General features: G+C 45.0%; 2 protein-coding genes across 2 annotated transcripts in view; one reads left to right on the top strand and one right to left on the bottom strand.

Annotated features, from left to right (window-relative positions):
• SmB (small ribonucleoprotein particle protein SmB) overlaps positions 1-11,698 on the top strand; it is a 27,883-nt gene extending 16,185 nt beyond the window's left edge. Inside the window, exon 5 of the mRNA XM_050195883.2 lies at positions 11,562-11,698. Coding sequence (XP_050051840.1) covers positions 11,562-11,602 — 41 coding nt within the window. The 3' untranslated portion in view covers positions 11,603-11,698. The remainder of the gene's footprint in view (positions 1-11,561) is intronic.
• Positions 11,694-18,038, bottom strand: part of SPoCk (secretory pathway calcium atpase) — a 138,245-nt gene continuing 131,900 nt past the window's right edge. Inside the window, exon 26 of the mRNA XM_055063684.2 lies at positions 11,694-18,038. The gene's annotated coding sequence lies outside the window, so the exon portion shown is untranslated.

Below are 18,038 nucleotides of genomic sequence, written 5' to 3'. Positions count from 1 at the left end.
GCACTGGCATGCCATGAGCCGCCTTGTTTCCAGCAAGGCCCGCATGTGCGGGAGTACAGATTAATGCTACAGTTTGACGGAAAGGATGGCCCAGCAGGAGGAAAAAGGTTGGCTTGGAGACCTTGCCTGCTCCGAAGTTATGTATGGCTGTTTTGGAGCCGCTAACGATAACTGATAAATTTGGGATTGTGAGGGCCAATGCTATGGCCGCCTCCATCCACGAGGAACAGCCAGGAATGAGGCAGCCGCAGCGACCTGGCCATGAGAGTTAAGGACTGATATTGCATAATGATTTCTGTTCCCATATTCGGCGGCATCAAGTTAGAGCACGTCTTTTTAGGTGAAGAATTGTTTTTGGAGAGCCTTTGCTCGCTGCCTCCTGCACTGTTTGCGGTGAACAGGGCGCATGTTTTTAGGAAGTAGGGGGATGTAGAGGTTCTCAAGTATGTCATGCGGAATGGTGTATTTAGTCTTGATGATGGGTGCCAGAGTGATAGAAAGACTTTGTAGAATGTGTTGACCTGTTGCAGTGTTAGAAATTCTGCTATACTGGAATGCGAGATGGGCTTCTGTGAATTCAGTAAATGTGTTCAAGGTGTCAGTAAGCATGAGCCTTTTAATGGAGGTCCGTATGGGGATCCCCAGAGCAAATTTATATATCTTGCGTAAAAGAGTGTCAATCTTATCTGATTCTGATTTAAGAAAATGTAGATGTTGCAAATGTAATCTTACTGATAACGAAGGCCTGGACCAAGCGGAGAAGTTCGGCCTCCTTTAGTCCGCCATGTTTATTGGAAACTTGCCCTAGAAGATGCAGGTTGTGATCACCTGTGGTGTGGAGTGTATGCTTTGAATGTGTAAGCCCAAGCACTCGGAGCCTGTCCACTCTAGTAACAGGGATGCTGTTTAGGATGACCTGTATATTAGGCATGTGTTTTTCGGCCCCCCAGTGCCATGGCAGGAGAAATAGCTCGGATATTTTAGGGGAGCATGTGTGAATCGTAGCCCCTGCATGAGCCACGACCGTGTTGGCTGCGGCCTGCAGGGTGTCTTGAATTTCTCTGTCGGAGCCGCCAGTCATCCAAAGAGTGATGTTGTCGGCATTGAGCGAAAACTTTAAATCGGGAATATATCGCAGTGCTTGAGCCACCGGCGTCATGGAGAGTTTAAAAAGGGGAGAGCACTGAGCCTTGGGGCGTGCACTAGCTGCCCAAAGCACTAGTTCTAGGTTTGCAGCGGTAGGCTTAAACAGGTCGGTACTATGGCGAAACGGGGAAGCAAGGAATTCTCGTCGTCTTCTCTTTCACAAGCACTATGCCCACTACCCAGTGCCTTCAGTACAATCACTCCCCACCGAAAGAGTAGCCATCCTGGCTACCTAAGGGCAGGAGAACACAGGGGGTCATGGCACTGCTTGAGCTGGGAGACATGGACAATTTCCTGGCTGCAATGATGCTGGTCGGAAGGCGCTTCCATTGGCTCGATGAGGTAGTTGACCGCGGATGTTCGTTTCAATACCCGATAAGGACCGTGGTACTTGGAGAGCAGCCTGGAGGGGTAGAGGGCACCCTCAACCAGACCAGCGACTCAGGAGCAAAGCACGTAGCCGTAGTGGATGAATCGTGGCGATGCTTTTGACGCCACCACTGGTCCTGGGATGTGAGCGAGCGAGCTGGCGACATTCATCGGCGTAAGCAGGCGCTCTAGAAACAGTCGTCCACTCCGAAGCATCCGGCTGGTAAGGTAAAATCGTGTCCATAGTACATGAACGTTCGTGTCCGTAAAGGAGAAAAAAGGGGAGAACCCAGTTGTGCTTTGTGTGGCGGTAGTGTAAGCGTATGTCACGAAGGGCAGAATGCGATCCCAATTCGTCTGGTCAGGTGAAACATACATGGCCAACATGTCGCCAAGAGCGCGGTTGAAACGTTCTGTCATCCCATTAGTTTGAGGATGATATGCTGGGTAGCGTGGTGAATGATGCGACACTCCTTTAGCAATGCTGAATGACGTCGGAGAGGAATATGCGACCGCGGTCGCTGAGTAATTCTCGAGGTGCTCCATGGCGTAAAATCAGGTGTTGAAGGATAAAACTGGCAACGTCTTTTGCTGTGGCAGATGCAAGGGCTGAAGTTTCAGCGTACCGCGTGAGGTGGTCGATAGCAACTATAACCCAGCGGTTGCCGCTTGGAGTGTTGGGAAGCGGACCGTATAGTGTAATGCCGACGCGGTCGAACGCGCGCGTGGAGCATGGTAAGGGCTGCAAGAGGCCGGAGGCATGTTGAGTTGGCGTCTTGCGTCATTCGCATATGAGGCATGACCGGACATACTGGCGAACGAAACGGTACATACCGCGCTAGTAGTACCGAAGCTGGAGGCGAGAGTATGTCTTTAATACACCAGCGTGGCCCCATTGTGGGTCATCGTGGAACGTGGCGCAGATGTTGGCGCTGAGATGTCGGGGTATAACAAGCAACCACTTGCGGCCGCTCGAATTGTAGTTGCGGCGGTACAGCAAGTTATCCCGAATGATCAAGTGCGCGGCTTGACGACGGAGCGTCCGAGAGATCGGCGCAGGCGACTGTCTAGACAGGAAGTCAATAAGCGAATAGATCCATGGGTCCTTGCGCTGCTCTGATGGCATGTCAGAAACGTCTGAATGCTTTAGGCCTGAGCGATAAACAATGCGAATGTCGTACTCTTGTAGGCGCAATGCCCAATGGGCGAGCCGACCAGTTCGATCTTTTAGTGAAGATAACCAGCATAGGGCATGATGGTCGGTCACGATGTCAAATGGACGCCCGTACACATAAGGATAAAATTTTCCGATAGCCCAAATGATGGCCAGACATTCCTTCTCAGTAACTGAGTAGTTTGCCTCAGCTTTGGTAAGGTTGCGGCTGGCATACGCGACGACGTACTCTTCGAAGCCATCCTTACGTTGTGCAAGAACAGCACCGATCCCGACACCGCTAGCGTCTGTATGTATCTCAGTTGGAGCAGAGGGATCGAAGTACTGGAGGAGAGGTGAGAACGCGTTGCAGTTCTTGGAATGCATCGTCGCACGCCGGGGACCAGGCTGACAGGTCAGAACTTCCGGTGAGAAGCTGCGTCAAGGGGGCGATGATAGAGGCAAAGTTACGGACGAAGGGGCGAAAATGTGAGCACAGGCCGATGAAGCTGCGAAGCTCTTTCATGGTGGTTGGTTTAGGAAACTCGGATACGGCGCTAAGTTTCATGGGGTCCGGGAGGATACCGGCTTTTGATACTACATGGCCAAGAATAGTAAGCGTGCGAGCGCCGAAGAAGCATTTCTTCAGATTCAGTTGCAGGCCTCCAGTGGAGAGGTATGCAAGGGCTTGCTCGAGGCGGCTGAGGTGCCACACAAAGACCCACAATGTCATCTAAATAACAGAGGCATGTTTTCGACTTCAGCCCTCAAAGAACGGTGTCCATCATGCGCTCGAAAGTGGCTGGCGCATTGCAGAGGCTGAACGGCATGACGGTAAATTCATATAGCCCATCAGGTGTTACAAAGGCTGTCTTTTGACGATCGGCTTCTGCCATTGGCACTTGCCAGTACCCGGAGCGCAGACCCAGTGAGGAAAAGAATTCCGCTCCGTGCAGACTGTCCAAGGCATCGTCGATGCCCAGCAGAGGATAGGCACTGCGACTGTTAGTTTTCCTCTCGGGCTGGGCTGGGTCGGCGAACCATCGGGGAAATGGATCGCCGACGTGGGGAAGGCGACCGGCTTGAATTGAAGGGGTGGCGACTTTAGGACTAGTCCGGAGGAAGGTTAGATGGGCCCTGATGCGGAAGTCGAGCCGGCCTGTAGCTGTCATGTAAACTGTGGCTGCGGCGGCAGCTTAATTGTGCTACGTGGCCCGGAAAATGGCAGTAATAGCATATTGGCTGGTTATCAGGTGTACGCCATGGGTTGACGACAAGGGCTCCAGCGGCCGAGTAAGGGACGGCAATCGGACGCGAAGGTGCCGGTGGCCTGGTAGGCATCAGGAGCCAGAGGTGCGTAAGGCCGAGCGACACTGTCAGCATAAGTTAGCGCTCCAGCTGCAGGCTGCGGAGGAGGGGCAGATGGTAGCGCCGTGGCATCTTGTGTCTGAATGACGTGACGAAGCGAAGGAGCCAAGGTTGTCGACGGCTCGGGTGTGCTATTCGCCAGAGGGAGTTGGCATGCAAATTCCTGACGGATGAACTGCTTGATCTCTGGCATTAAAACAGAGATGTCAGCAGCGTCGCGGCTGAAATCCAACGGAGATAGATCCGCGGTGTCCTGCTGAGCAGCGCGTGTTGCTGCACGCTGCTTGCGCAGCTCGTCGTACTGTTGACAAAGCTGTATGACCTCGGCAATCGTCCGGGGACTATTTGCGACGAGCATCTGGAAGGCATGCTCATCGATGCCTTTCATGACGTGGTTGATCTTGTCAGCTTCGTCCATAGATCAGTTGACGCGCTTGCAGAGCAAGACCATGTCTTCAATATAACTGGTGAAGGTCTCGTCCTGGCGTTGAGCTCGGCCACGCAAGCGCTGCTCAGTGCGAAGCCGGCGAACGGCGGGATGGCCAAAGACCTCTGCCAAAGTTGTCGTGAAAGCCGACCAGGTGGTAAAATTGGCTTCATGATTGCGGAACCATAGGTTTGCCACGTCAGTCAAGTAAAAGATGACATTTGTGAGCTTGGCGCTGTCGTCCCACTTATTATAGGCGCTTACGCGGTCATATTCGACGAGCCCGTCTTCCACGTCGTGATCATCTGTGCCGCTAAATATAGCCGGATCGCGCTGCCGGACGACGCCAGAGCATACGATGGCCGGGGGCACGGGAGCAGCAGCCTGGGACGGTCCCGGTTCATCCATTGAAATAGCTGGTGGTAGCGTCCGACTGCGGAGTTCCAGGATGTCGAAGAGAAACCCAGCAGCTCCACCAAATACAACGGGGGTGTTAGCCTAGCAGCAGTAGTTCTAGGTTTGCAGCGGTAGGCTTAAACAGGTCGGTACTATGGCGAAACGGGGAAGCAAGCAGTTCTCGTCGTCTTCTCTTTCACAAGCACTATGCCCACTACCCAGTGCCTTCAGTACAGCTTTTTTTTTTTTTTTTCCAAGTTTTTTTAGAATCTCATTTTTGGTGTTTCTTTAAACTTGCCGAAACGCTACCTCTGTCTTCAAGCACATAGAACTATAATTTTAACAGCGACATGTAGCTACATGTGTGTGCTACACAATGCTAGGTGCAGATTGTTTAATTTGGTTTTGTAAATATTAAAATCTGGCTAGTAATTCGACCACGATTGCCATGTATGGAGATTGAACTTGAAATTGCTCTAAAATTGGTAATACCTACAATATAAAAAAAAGTAGTCCTACAGTTGTGTTGCTTACACTTTCTAGTATCCAGCCATGTCTTTATAAACATTCTGGCTGATACTGTTCTTACAGTTGTTCCGATGAACATTAGGTGATTTGTTTTAATTATATCTGGAGCCACTCAGTCAATATAAAAAGTAATTCTATTGGGTCAAAGAATAATGTTTCTAAATGCCTCTTCCCCCCTTAAACACATACAGCATGACCATGACATTTTTTAATCACCTGAAGGTTCACCCAGGACCATTCAAGGAATAAAAGATTTGTGCTGCTATATGTGCAAAGAGACTAGCAGACAACAAAATCTCTATCTTAATGTGCAGCAAGCACTAATAATTTCAAGCCTCTATTGAGCAACAACAGCCAGCAGACTAAGATGCTGACAAAAGTGAAATTTGTAGCAACTACTTTCATACTTGCTCATTAACCCTTTCAAGGTCGATTTTTTTTATTGCAGATTTTGAGGGACCTATTTCGAGAAAAAAATTTACCGTAATGTTTCTAGGGTGGCCGTAAAGTGAGAAAAAGATACTTTGCATTAGTATATATGTACTGTTTGTTCATAAATGACAACAGTAAAAAAAGGAAATAAACTTATAAGAATTAAATTTGATTCATTGTTATCCACATAGTTCAAGGCTTATAAAATGCGCGCACGAGAATATTTCGCAAGTCTCAAATGTTCCTGCTCTTCCCCAGTTACATCCATCCTGTAATTGAACTTCGTAGGTGAGTGTACTCAAGAAAACTGTGTGGTTGTGTGCCCGTCAAAAAAGCAAAACGTGTGGCAAACTTCTGCTAATGTTCGTCTTATCGCCAACCAGAAAGAATTAGTTTTTCCAAAAAAACACAGCATGCACAGTATCATCCTTCCTATGCGCACCTCTGTGAGCACTAAATGAGTGAGAAACAGGCAGACGCCGTGTGAGCGATTAGTAACGAGATAGTCATCAGTTTTGTGAGCGGAAGCAGCCGAAACCGCCCGCGAATGCACGCCAATGCAGGAGTTGCAGAACCAATTTGAGAAGGAGATGCTGTGCTACTCGCTAACATCTGATGAGTGGACGCTAAGGCCAGGGCAGAGCTATGTCTCCATGACATGCCACCTGCTTGATACATGCTGCTGATAAACACTGCAGCTGTGCATTCAAAAAGAGAATGTTTTAAGGTCTTTGTGCCAATGCCCGAGCTATATTGGGCCAGTTAATTAAGGGGGGACACGGGTTTTAGATCGCGAAAAATGGCCAGAAAACCGATTTTTTGAAAATCACATTTTCAGTTTCTATAACCCTTTTTCTGTGTGATACCCAAATATCATCCCTGTAAACCACCTAGAAGTACTCTAAAAAATTCGTTTCATTAGCGAAGGTGGCGAAAAATCTCGCGGAAATCAAGAAAGAACAGCGTTTTTCACGCCACAATATCTCCGGAACGGCGCGACCGAGCGCCGCCATCTTGGTCTCGTTGGAAAGCGCATTTCTCCGTCTTCAAATTTGCCGCTTCAGCGATCTCCTCCATACAGAAACAAGCGCACAAAAAGCAAATGATTGAAGGTCGTGCCGGAGTCTGCGATTGGCCGCGCCCGCCACGTGACTCCAGCGCGGTTCGCCATTGGTCCGGCGCTCGCGTCGTCTGCTCGGCTCTTTGCACCTCGCGAGTTTGGTGTCTCCACTCGCCGTAATCTCGACGTGTCAAAACGGGCACTACGCGGACATCGCAGTAGCGTGGCCGATCCCTACGCTTGTGGACGTTTCAGACTCGCGGCTAAGCATTCCGAGCGTCGGCGACGCGGACTTCGCGACCAAGATTCACGCGCGGAATCCTCGGACATGCGGCTAAGCCTTTCAGCACTCGGTGTTCCGAATTCGTGACAAATTCGTGATCGCGCGCGCAATCCTCGGAAACGCGCCTAAACATTTCGCGCATAGGGAGCCTCCGACTCGGCGATCATGCACATCGCGCGCGGACTTCTCGGACCGTCACCTAATCATTTTGTGCATCGGCGCCTCCGACTGCGCGAACCAGCGCATCGAGTGTCGACTCCTCGAACCCGCGGCTAGGGATTTCGCGCGTCGGCACGTAGGACTGCGCGAATGAGCGCGTCGAGTGTCGACTCCTCGAGCCCGCGACTAGGCATTTCGCGCGTCGGCAATTCGGACTGCGCGAATAAGCGCATTGAGGGTCGAGTCCTCGAGCCCGCGACTAGGCATTTCGCGCGTCGGCACCTTGAACTGCGCAACTAAGCACATCGCGCGTCGGCTCCTTGTATCTGCGGCTATGCATTTCGCACATCGGCACTTCGGACTCGCAACCAAGCACATTGCGCGTTCACTCTATTATCATATTGTCACGATAGCTCGTAACAATATCTATCATACCACCCCTTCATAAAGAGAACCTCATCATGAGCTCTGTTCACTAGGCCCCTTGGGCTGGTACACACCTGGCTACAGAAGTGATCGAGGCATCCTACAAAAGTAAAATTCTGGAAAGCACCTAGCAGCTGCATATCTATCACTGACTCTCTGATCCTAAGTTCCACAGCCACTGTCAGGTGAAGATGACTTGGAAGGCTACTTACACTCGGAGCCTTCATTCAGTAACATGGTTAATTCTACCAAATGAAAAAAAAGTGCCTCACTGATTGTAATGGAGACTGCTATCAATCAGGCAGCTTGCATGTACAACACTGGAACTATATTCATGCCCACACAGAGTTCTACACTTCGGTTTGAAACCCAGGCACCATGCTCTTTGTAGAGCGTGGTGCCTAATAAAGTTTCTTGTGCTAGTTCAGTGGCCAGTGTGCTATTATTTTGAGAGTGTGCAGTCACACATTTAGTATGGCCATTCTTACAAAACACAGCTTCAAAATGGTGCCATTTATATTGCTGTAGATTCACTTCAGCAAAAGCTACATTTGTTTGAAACTTCAAATGCATTTATTTCAGTTCGATGTTTTTGCACACTGTACTCCGCCTTACGGGTGTTTTTTCTGGGTTGTTCTTGGCCAAAAATGACAAGGGTGGTATCATTTTATTCGTATTGAAATGATCTGGGGGGTGATGCTATTTTTATTACTCTTGCGCCGTCATGAAAATTACATTCAGGTATAGTAATCGCTGCTAATTAGAAAAAAAATTTCATAATAAATGCAAGATTGTTTTCTTGTCCGCAAAATGCTTCCAAATGAATAAAAATAGCATCACCCCCTACAGTAGGTCTTTAGCAATGGTGTCATGCATTTAGTTTTTGGTTTAGCAAGAAGGAATCATCAAAAAGCCCCGTAACAAGTTTGAAATTAATTTGACTTCAGACCTCAATATTTTTTGAACTGCTACAGCTATCAGAAATCTAATTACAGATCTGAAATCAGCATGAAAAATTACCCCAGACAGTGGAGTTTATTAAAGATTCACCCAAAAATAAGAAAAAAATTTTTAAGACCCACCTCCCCCCTTAAAAGAAGCTCACAAGCAAGAAATCTGCTAAGAGAAGCCCTCAAGTGAGCACGTGCTTTGAGCCCCTTGAGGTGATTCAGGATGTTTATACCTAATCATTAGGTATAAACATGCTGAATTAATGGTATAGCATATAGCAAGCACGATGTGCGTCATCTACTAAAGCTGCTACCGACAGTTTCTGTAAACATCTAGGAACAAAACACACTTGAAAATCTGACCTCCCGGGAATGGTGCCTTATAGCTGCTGTCGCATCGGTCTTGAACATTGAAGCAACACGAGAATCGTGTTCTGCAAAGCATGAGGTCATGATTTTGTGGACAACCCGCTGTGGTTGCTTAGTGGATTTGCTGTTGCATTGCTAAGCATGAGGTTGCGGGATCAAATCCCGGCCACAGCAGCTACATTTTGATGGGGGTGAAATGTTAAAACAGCCATGTACTTAGATTTGGGGTCACATTAAAGAACCCCTAGTGGTCAAGATGAATCCAGAGTCCCCCACTACGGTGTGCCTCGTAATCCGATCGTGGTTTTGGCACGCAAAACCCCATATTTTTGCTTTTTTTTTTTTTTTTTTTTTTTTTAAATGAAGGGGTACTTGATAAACCTGATAATGGAGCGGCACCGGTATGGCACCTGTTTTTAACCGGTGCCGTCGACCTGCAAAGAACCAGCGATCACTAAGCGAAGTGGTGGTCAAGTCAAATCATGTGCAGTCCGCGCTTTTGTTTTTCGTGAACGTTGGCCTTACGATAAGCCACCTGCTGTAAAGATGGGATAGCCATTCTATACTTTATAGGAAAACTGGAAAGCAAAACTTGGTATGCAATAAAAGATTGCCACAAAATGCAGGCCCACTATAAACTGAGAACCTCATTCTTATTTAGTAGATATAACACGACTATTTCTTAGCTTCAAAGGGAGAAAAAAAAAAGCACTTTATTCTATTTGACAGAGATTCTATCAATAAAAAATATTTTCCAGACCATTGTATATGCACTAATATATTGGTGTTCCCATTAGTAAGAGTAATGCGCACTATACATCTTGTGTTAAATTTTCTGATATTTGATTTGATATTGATTTTTTTCTTGGCTTGATTCAAAAATCTACTATTCGGTATTCGCACACACATAATAATGAGGGAAACAGACTTGGTGGTGTGACAGGCAAGAGTGATACAGCGAATACTTGGGGATCACAAAAATGTATGAAATGCTGACTTATGTAGCAATGACTTTGTTCTTGAGATGTTGGAAGATAATTATCACTAAAATGGAAATTTGGGCTACTTAGTCATGACAAGTGAACCACAGTGCATTGGACAAGCAATGACTGAAGAAATAAGACATACACAGAGAAGTCCAAACTCCAGAAAATGCTTATTGTCTGCAGATATTTTTGTGAAGACACTGAAGGCAATAATGGAGGCTTAGGTAGTGTGAGACCATTCTAGCTAAGAACCTGAATATTGCTCAGTAAAAGTAGGTGTTCAAACCTAGCTTCTTTCTTCACAGTTTTTGGCCTTCACGATCCTTAAAGATTATTGAATTCTGAAATATTGTGCAATTCTTGAACTGTGAAAATAGTGCAGTCTGCTATCATTAAATTTCTAACTGGTGCCAGACCTGGAAAATGAGCCTAAATATCCCTAAGTGCTCGCAAATGACCGTAACAAAAAAGAAGAGTCCACTATCGCATGCATACAAAATTAACGACGTTGGCATTACTCTTGTCGATACGTTTAAATATCTGGGGATTGAAATACCTCGCGATTTAAGATGGAGTGCGCACATTAAAAATATAGTTTCGTCAGCCTCAAGAAGACTATGGTTACTTCGGCAACGTCTGAAGCACTGTACAAGCAAGACAAAACTAGTTGGTTATACTTCACTGGTGCGTCCTCTACTTGAATATGGTGATGTCGTTAGGGACCCGCACACTAAGACTGATACAGATAAGCTGGAAAAAGTACAAAAAAGAGCACTCAGGTTTATTTTTAATGCCTACGGAAGACAAGTGTCACTATCTGATCTCCGTTCAAGGTCTGGTCTTCCAACACTGGAGGAACGCCGTAAGCTACACCGTCTGAAGATGCTTTACACGATAGTGAATGGCCAAACTAAAATGAATTTTGACAAATACTTACAGTTTAACACGTGTAGAAGTACCCGCGGAAAGCACGAACTTACCCTTATTGTACCCCAGGCTAGAACTATCGCTTATCAATTTTCATTTTTTCCTAGAACGATAAGAGAATGGAACAGGCTTCTACAAGAGGTAACGAACAAGCGTACTGTCGACTCCTTCTTATCGGCTATTTCTCAGTTGTGAGCTAAGCACGCAATTCCTTTCGTACCGAATTTTTATTCAACTCGTGTCATTAGTTTCAGAGATATTGTTCTGCGCAGTAGCGTACAAGTATGATCTGTGTTGCACTGTGTGTGAGCTTGCTGTGTTCGAATTTTGACATTTTCTTTGCTTGTACAGTATCCCTTTTTATTTTCTATGTACCACTCCTGCTTTGGCTGCCAAAAAGCAGCTGGCAGTATTTTCAAATAAATAAATAAAATAAATAAAATTAAATGCTGCTCGAGACAGCAAATCAGCTGCATGTGGCACTTGAATACATTTTGAGGCATCTATATCTACTTCAGAAATTTCACTGCTCATGCAACCTGTTCATGCCAAGTCAGTCATGGTGTCAAAATTCACTTGCAGGCCCTCCTCCTCCTGGCATGAGACCACCACCAAGGCAGTAAAGGCAGATGTTTGCTCTGTTCTCGATGTGAGATGTATATATTCATTGCTTTCCCACACATTTTTTTTAACACAAATAAAGGTTTTGTGGCATTGGAGTTCAGATGTCCTTTATTGACATGTAATTGTCCATCTGTTGTGCATGCATATTTCTAGCTGGCAATCGTGAAAGTATGGCTGTTGCAGACTGGATCCAGCTCAGATGCCATGCAGCATTGCACGAGCTGTGTTCTGGGTAGAACTGTCCACATGCTCGGTGCACGTTAAGCACTTTGCCTTCTTGGCCATTTTGATAGCATAGAGCTTTGCGACACAAGCAGCAAAGTGAAGGTCCATTTTCTAAAGAAATACATATTATACTACGTTGTGTAGACAAATGGGTAGAGTTGCAACCCACTGCTATCTATACAATACCAGCAATGCTGTGTTAAGCACTTCCAATACTTTGTACTAGCTACTTAATTGCCATTTTGCTGTTTACAAACAGCCACCTCGAGAACCTCGCAGTTTTCCTCACTGAAATAAAGTGGGCAAGAAAGACAACGTGGCAAAGCAGAAGTGCACATATTTTCAATAGTGTTTCTCTGCAGCTAATTACAAAATTAAAATGCATATCGTAAGCAAAATTATATCTGACCTTGAGGCACAATACAAATGTCTCATTTGAAAACTTAAGGGGTGTCTCGTATGTGCAGCCAACTTGAAAACAAAGTACCGAAAGTTTCTTGATGTTACACTGCAGTCAAGGTGCGTGCAAAACCAATAGAAAAAGTAGCTAGTATTTGGTTCCTGATCAGGAATTCCCTAGAAATTGTTTCCCCTTCAGTGCGGCTGCTACCAGAATATTTTGTAATTGTTGCTGGAAAGCCTTCAATGTATGTACACACTGCTTTGACAAATCGAAAGCAACAAAAGAGGTGGTGTATGCACATCTGCTGAGAGTTCTGCAACACTGGTACAGTTGGACCTCCAATAGTGTGCTTTCAGTGAACGAGACTCCAGCTCTGCAGTTACGTGCGAGCTATGACGAATGGGGTAGCAAACAAAGCTGTCCAAGGTTATCGTACAAACTAATTTTTACTCTTGTATGGGCTGCACTCGCGGAACTCTGGCCCAAATTTATGAAAAAGGAATGCTGTGGTCCTTGCACAAGAATATATGTACTTTTGCACTGGTTCTAGAGGCTGATAGGTAATCACAAATCCTCATTCTCTTCCCAGGCTATAAGCATTACGTGTTGAACATTAGAACCAGACTTAGTACTGCCCTCTTCCTCAGCACTAACTCGTATTTCACTCTGCTTCCGGCACAGTACAAAGGCGCTACAATGTTATTTGACATTTGAACTACGGAAGGCTGCTGCATATACTGCGCACAAGCAGAAAGTAGCAGATGGAGACCAAAGAATGCCACTAGTACTTAGTAGAGTGACTGGAAGAATGTCAATTGAGCTTAACTGGGTGCTGCCTTCAATGGCTGCCATGAATGAGCTTGCAGGAGTTTGTTGACCTAGCTCCCCTATGAAGCCAGAGCTCATTATCTGTGCTACTCGTGTAAGCTAAACGTACACTTCCTGGTTTGTTTTTATATTTTCTTTTTCGTGCCACACATGCCATTCACAAGTAGTCAAATGATGGCCTCCGCCAACAGCAAAATTGTGCACTAATTTCAGCTCTGTGGAACAGCTAGCAAACTGTTCGAGTTCTAAAAGGCAGCCAATGATTTCTTATGCGAGCAACCTTCCAACACCAATTCAAGGCATGCCTGCAAGAGTGATTTTTGTGGTCAAATGCACAGTGATTGCTGTGGGCAAGTCAACTCTGGCATACGAGTTAAGAAATTAGCCAATTGTGTTTGTTCATTATGGTTTGGCTTGGACACAGCACATTGTGATGGAAATGGACATCCGAGCAGGTATACCTGGCATCAAACCAGTGATCATACGCATGTGAGTCAAATTTTTCTAAGCATGATGCAATGGTCATTTGCATATAGGTGAACAGATGATACTTGTATTGGACACTGGAAAACATTTGACGATGTTCTGTCCGATTTACCTTGTACGCCACAGTAGTGATTGTGACATGGTGCCAGCAGTGTTGGTGCAAATGCTCTGCAGTGCTAACAGAGTGTTGCCAATTGATTGCAAGCGTCTGCTACTGTATGGAAGTTTCCCCGAGATTGTGAGGGAGCCTCCTAGCGTTGCCCAGAAACTTCCGGTAGTAGTTCTTCAGCGGTAGTACTTTCAAGTTTTTCGGAAGTACCAGGGGGCTCTTCTCAGCATCATCAGACAGAGAGCGACCCCCCATATTCTCAAATGATTCTCAACTCTGAACTCTTTCGCTACTCTTACCAGTTGAGTGCAGTGCTGCCCCTCACCTGAAAAATTTGCTCTGCTGATAAGTTTCCCAAAATAAATAATGGAGGTAACTTTAGCACTGTGATCGTTTAGCCACCATGGGAATGATTAGTACATGCATTTGTCTGACATTTGTCGTTCTTGTGACTGTTTATTACGCTTCATCTTGGCCCAAATTGATCTGAATTTCAAAGTTAATAATGTAAGTTTCAATTTTAATAATGTTTACTTCATTATTTCTAATGCAGTACTTTCTTGAAAATGATCAGTTTGCAAAGTTACGAAGCCGTTTAAAGCCAGAAGAACGAAGTTTAGGCAAATCCACATACTTAACCATCATTCCCATGCTGGCCGAATCGCCTTGCTTGCAGCTCCCAGTGCCATGGTTCCCTCTAGTAGTTGTGTGAAACTCTATGGCTGTGCTTGTCAAGAATTGCCTTGAGGTGTCAATGAAGCGCAATGACCGCTTCTGTCAATGGGTGGCACTGTCATCCACTTTTGCGAGTCGAGATGGAGTGTTTAAGTGAAGGAGCATCCTAGAATACGGGAGTAAATAGGTGTTCCGTGGTTGAATTTCTTTAAGTTTGAAATCAACATGACATGTTGCATCACTTTATACAGAATATTTATTAGCCTATGGCCCTGATTAATTGGTTTCGAGACATGAATAGTGAAAGCATGTTTCACAGTAAATATGAAACTAAAATGTGGCTGCCTTTCTAAAGTTACTGTAGTGACTCGGTGCTCTCGAGAACTCGACAAACCACACCTTAAGGCGAGTGGACTTACCAGATGTGGGAACCTGCGAGATTCCTGAATCATTTACATGCCTATCTTTTGAAAATTTCTGCATGGCTAATGAGAGTAAAGTAGCGCATCTTGAGGGGCTAGTTGGCTCATTTTGACAAACTAATTGCACAAGCCAGGAAAAGGACAACATGCAAGAAGGAACACAAAGTTGGTAGTCCGTGCTTGAACTTTATGTTCCTCTTATGTGTTGTCCTTTTCTCAACTTGCGCTATATTAGTAAATTGCTATAATGACAGTTGCTATGTTTACGAAATTATGTAAACAAACTTGGGGATACACTGTCATTTCCTATCAAAAAGTGCAAAGAGATTCCGTACCATAGGGGGTTCAGACCGTAGAGCAATGCCTCCTACCAATTAATACCGCTTGGCAAAATCGCTGATTGTGCAGCATGACTTGCATTGATCATATGGAAGTACTGGTGATTCCATAGACAGTTGCAGAATGGCAATAATATCGTGTTTCATGAAAAAATAATTTCATATTTTAGGATAACTTGTGGATGTCAGTGGATGGGTGAAAAGTGTTAAGCACAACAAATAACAATTTAAATTTTATTAGTTCTATGTTCCTCACTTTAACTGGAAATTCAAAAGTGTTGTTCGTATATGCCATATCAAATTTAACATTTCAAAAAATGCCATTGCTCTCGAAGGTTCAGTGTGACAAATTGTGGCTTTCTGAGCATGCGATGCCGATGCACAGACAACACTGTGGAAATAATGGTGCTGCATTTTCGGACGCTGTCACTGCTAAGAAGTAAGCTGCCCAGTGTGAAGCCAAACAACACATTGGCACGCAGCAACTACATCCTGTGCAGTGAAGGCCAAGGCTTGTGCCAATCAATCGGTAACAAAAACCGGCTGTGCTTCTGAGAAGGAAGGAAGGAGGGCTCGCCCACTGTGCACTATGGTTGTTTGTGAAGCTTCCTTTCAATCAGAAAGGAAGCTTTCACCCTCTGCTCCTGAAGCAGAGGGTGATCAGGGGCAGCAGACATTAGAGATTTCTTTCTAGTTACCCGACAAGACCCATAGCTTTCACTGCACTGCATGGAATTGGCGAGGAACACTGCACGCTGTATCCCGAATGCCGAGTGACATATCCCAGTGACATTTGCTCAATGGCTCAGCTATGAGTGCGCCTCTTGGTTGCAACTTTACATGCCTAGAGAGCTGCACTCCGTTGTGCTACAGTGCCGAGTGCAATCGCCTCTTTAAGATCCAAAAGTTGATGTGGCATGTATGGACAGCTTGCTTCAGTTACCTAATTACTATGACGCACCTATCAGTAATAGTTTAAAAGTTAATCATATACTTTAAGCATATTATGTCTTGCCGATCTTCTGATGCCTGGCACAGCTGACACTAAACTTCAAAGGAAGCGTCTCCCAATTCCAAAAGTCAGTTCATAAATATTACTTAGCCTTCATTGCAACATCCTGCGCATATAAGCTAGAAGTTGAAAAAAAAAAAATTGCTTACATGCTAATAGCAAATTGGAAAGGAAATGAGGTCCGTTGGCAGCAGCTGAGAATTTTTCAAGCCAACCCTATTGTAAACTTACTGCAGTTACACTGGAGCAATAAGAAGACTGTAAATATGCATAGAAGTACCTTGAGACATATACGAGTGTTTCAGAAAATGTGCTGAAGATGAGGCAAGTTTTTTTGGGACTGCTTTTACCACAGAGGTAGGTATATTAAAATGATCCAAGGTAGTAATTCGACTATTTAACTTCAACTAACCTTTTAACCGAGAGAGCCAGACGATTGATCGTAATGCAAGACTTGGAGCCTGTCATCTGTAGCATTCATAACAGTTTCGTGACATGCAAAAAGTTCACAATTTTCTGTATCACATTTCTAAGTTGGCCAATTTCTGCAGCATAATAAGTTCTTGCCAATTTCACCAGGAAAACAAACTGAACTGCCTAAAAGTGCAACTGTCATGCGTTTAGCGGATGCCCATAAGTGGGAAGAATATCTCATCATGAAGCTAATGAGATTGCAGCTTGTTAAGGACGTTTGCTTCATGCTTGCCTGGTGGTGAGGCAATAACAGTCGCATCACTCATGAGCATGACATTTGTGCTCTTCAGCACTTTAGTTTCATTTTTCTGGTTAAAAATGGCCAGAATTCATTACATTGCAGATATTAGCACCACCTTTTTGGATGTCTGAAAACAACTGTCAGCTTTTCCATTAGAATCTTGCAATAGGATAATTGGTCGGGCTCCTTTGGTTAAAAGCCAAATTACCATCATGTAATTTTAAAATTTGTCCCGCTGATGTAAAAGCAAGCTTTCAAGAACTTCGAGCCCATTTTTTGAAATACTATGTATAACAGTAACGGAATTGCATTGCATACAATATGTCTAAGTATCATAGTATTATTTTGCCAGAGTCTTGTATCATGCCACATTTTCAACGTATCTTTCCCAAGCCATTCTAGATGGGGAGGACGCTGGGTCTCATAACTGCTGTCTGCAGAATCAAATGCATGAACACTTTCTTATACTGTGGTGGCTGCCTTAAGCAGATTAAAAGTGATACTAAAAAATAATATTAGGCTAGCACTATTAAATTACACTTATGCAATATCAAGATGGCCAGTGTCACCATGAGAAGAGGCTTATTAAGGTGGCAAAGATGCTGTATAAACCAAATGGCTAATACTGCCACTCTGAATGAAGTTCCCATACCAGCTCGTCGTGATGTCATAAATTTTGACGGTGTCAACACAAGTGTAATTTGTATCCATAAAGAACACTGCACCCTCACTGAACCCAAAACTCAACCATACAAGTTTCGAGAACTTTTGCTGCACCAAAACAGCCTAAATATAAGAGAATACGTTCAAATCCATGACGTCACACTTGAGTTTACTGTCAATCGTCAGAAAGTAAAGTTTAACTTTCATTTTCTAAGCAACCAAGAGTTGCTATAGTGTTGCTGCTTAGAGTCCCTTTAAGGATGCATCTACCATGAAGAAAGAGACTGGCATTCATGACACACACTAGATATGAATCTGTGTGCAGTATTGTAATGTACTCCGTGTATTGTGCCCTGTGCTTCTGATGCTAGATTCCAGCCTCCAGAGGCTGCCTACATGTAGTAGCGACTTATGGCTGTCTTCCACATGTGTGCAGTGCTATTGATTTCAAAACTTGAAGTGAAAATGCTCCACATCTTGCAAGCAGTGTTGAGATGCACATATCCTCACATGCAGTGCAATGTGCAAGTGTAAACTGCTGGACACATCTAGTGCTGGA

Source organism: Dermacentor andersoni, chromosome 1 (genome assembly GCF_023375885.2).
Source record: "Dermacentor andersoni chromosome 1, qqDerAnde1_hic_scaffold, whole genome shotgun sequence".
In the NCBI taxonomy this organism is placed as follows: Eukaryota; Metazoa; Arthropoda; class Arachnida; order Ixodida; family Ixodidae; genus Dermacentor; species Dermacentor andersoni.
This window is presented reverse-complemented; position numbering and strand designations above follow the sequence as displayed.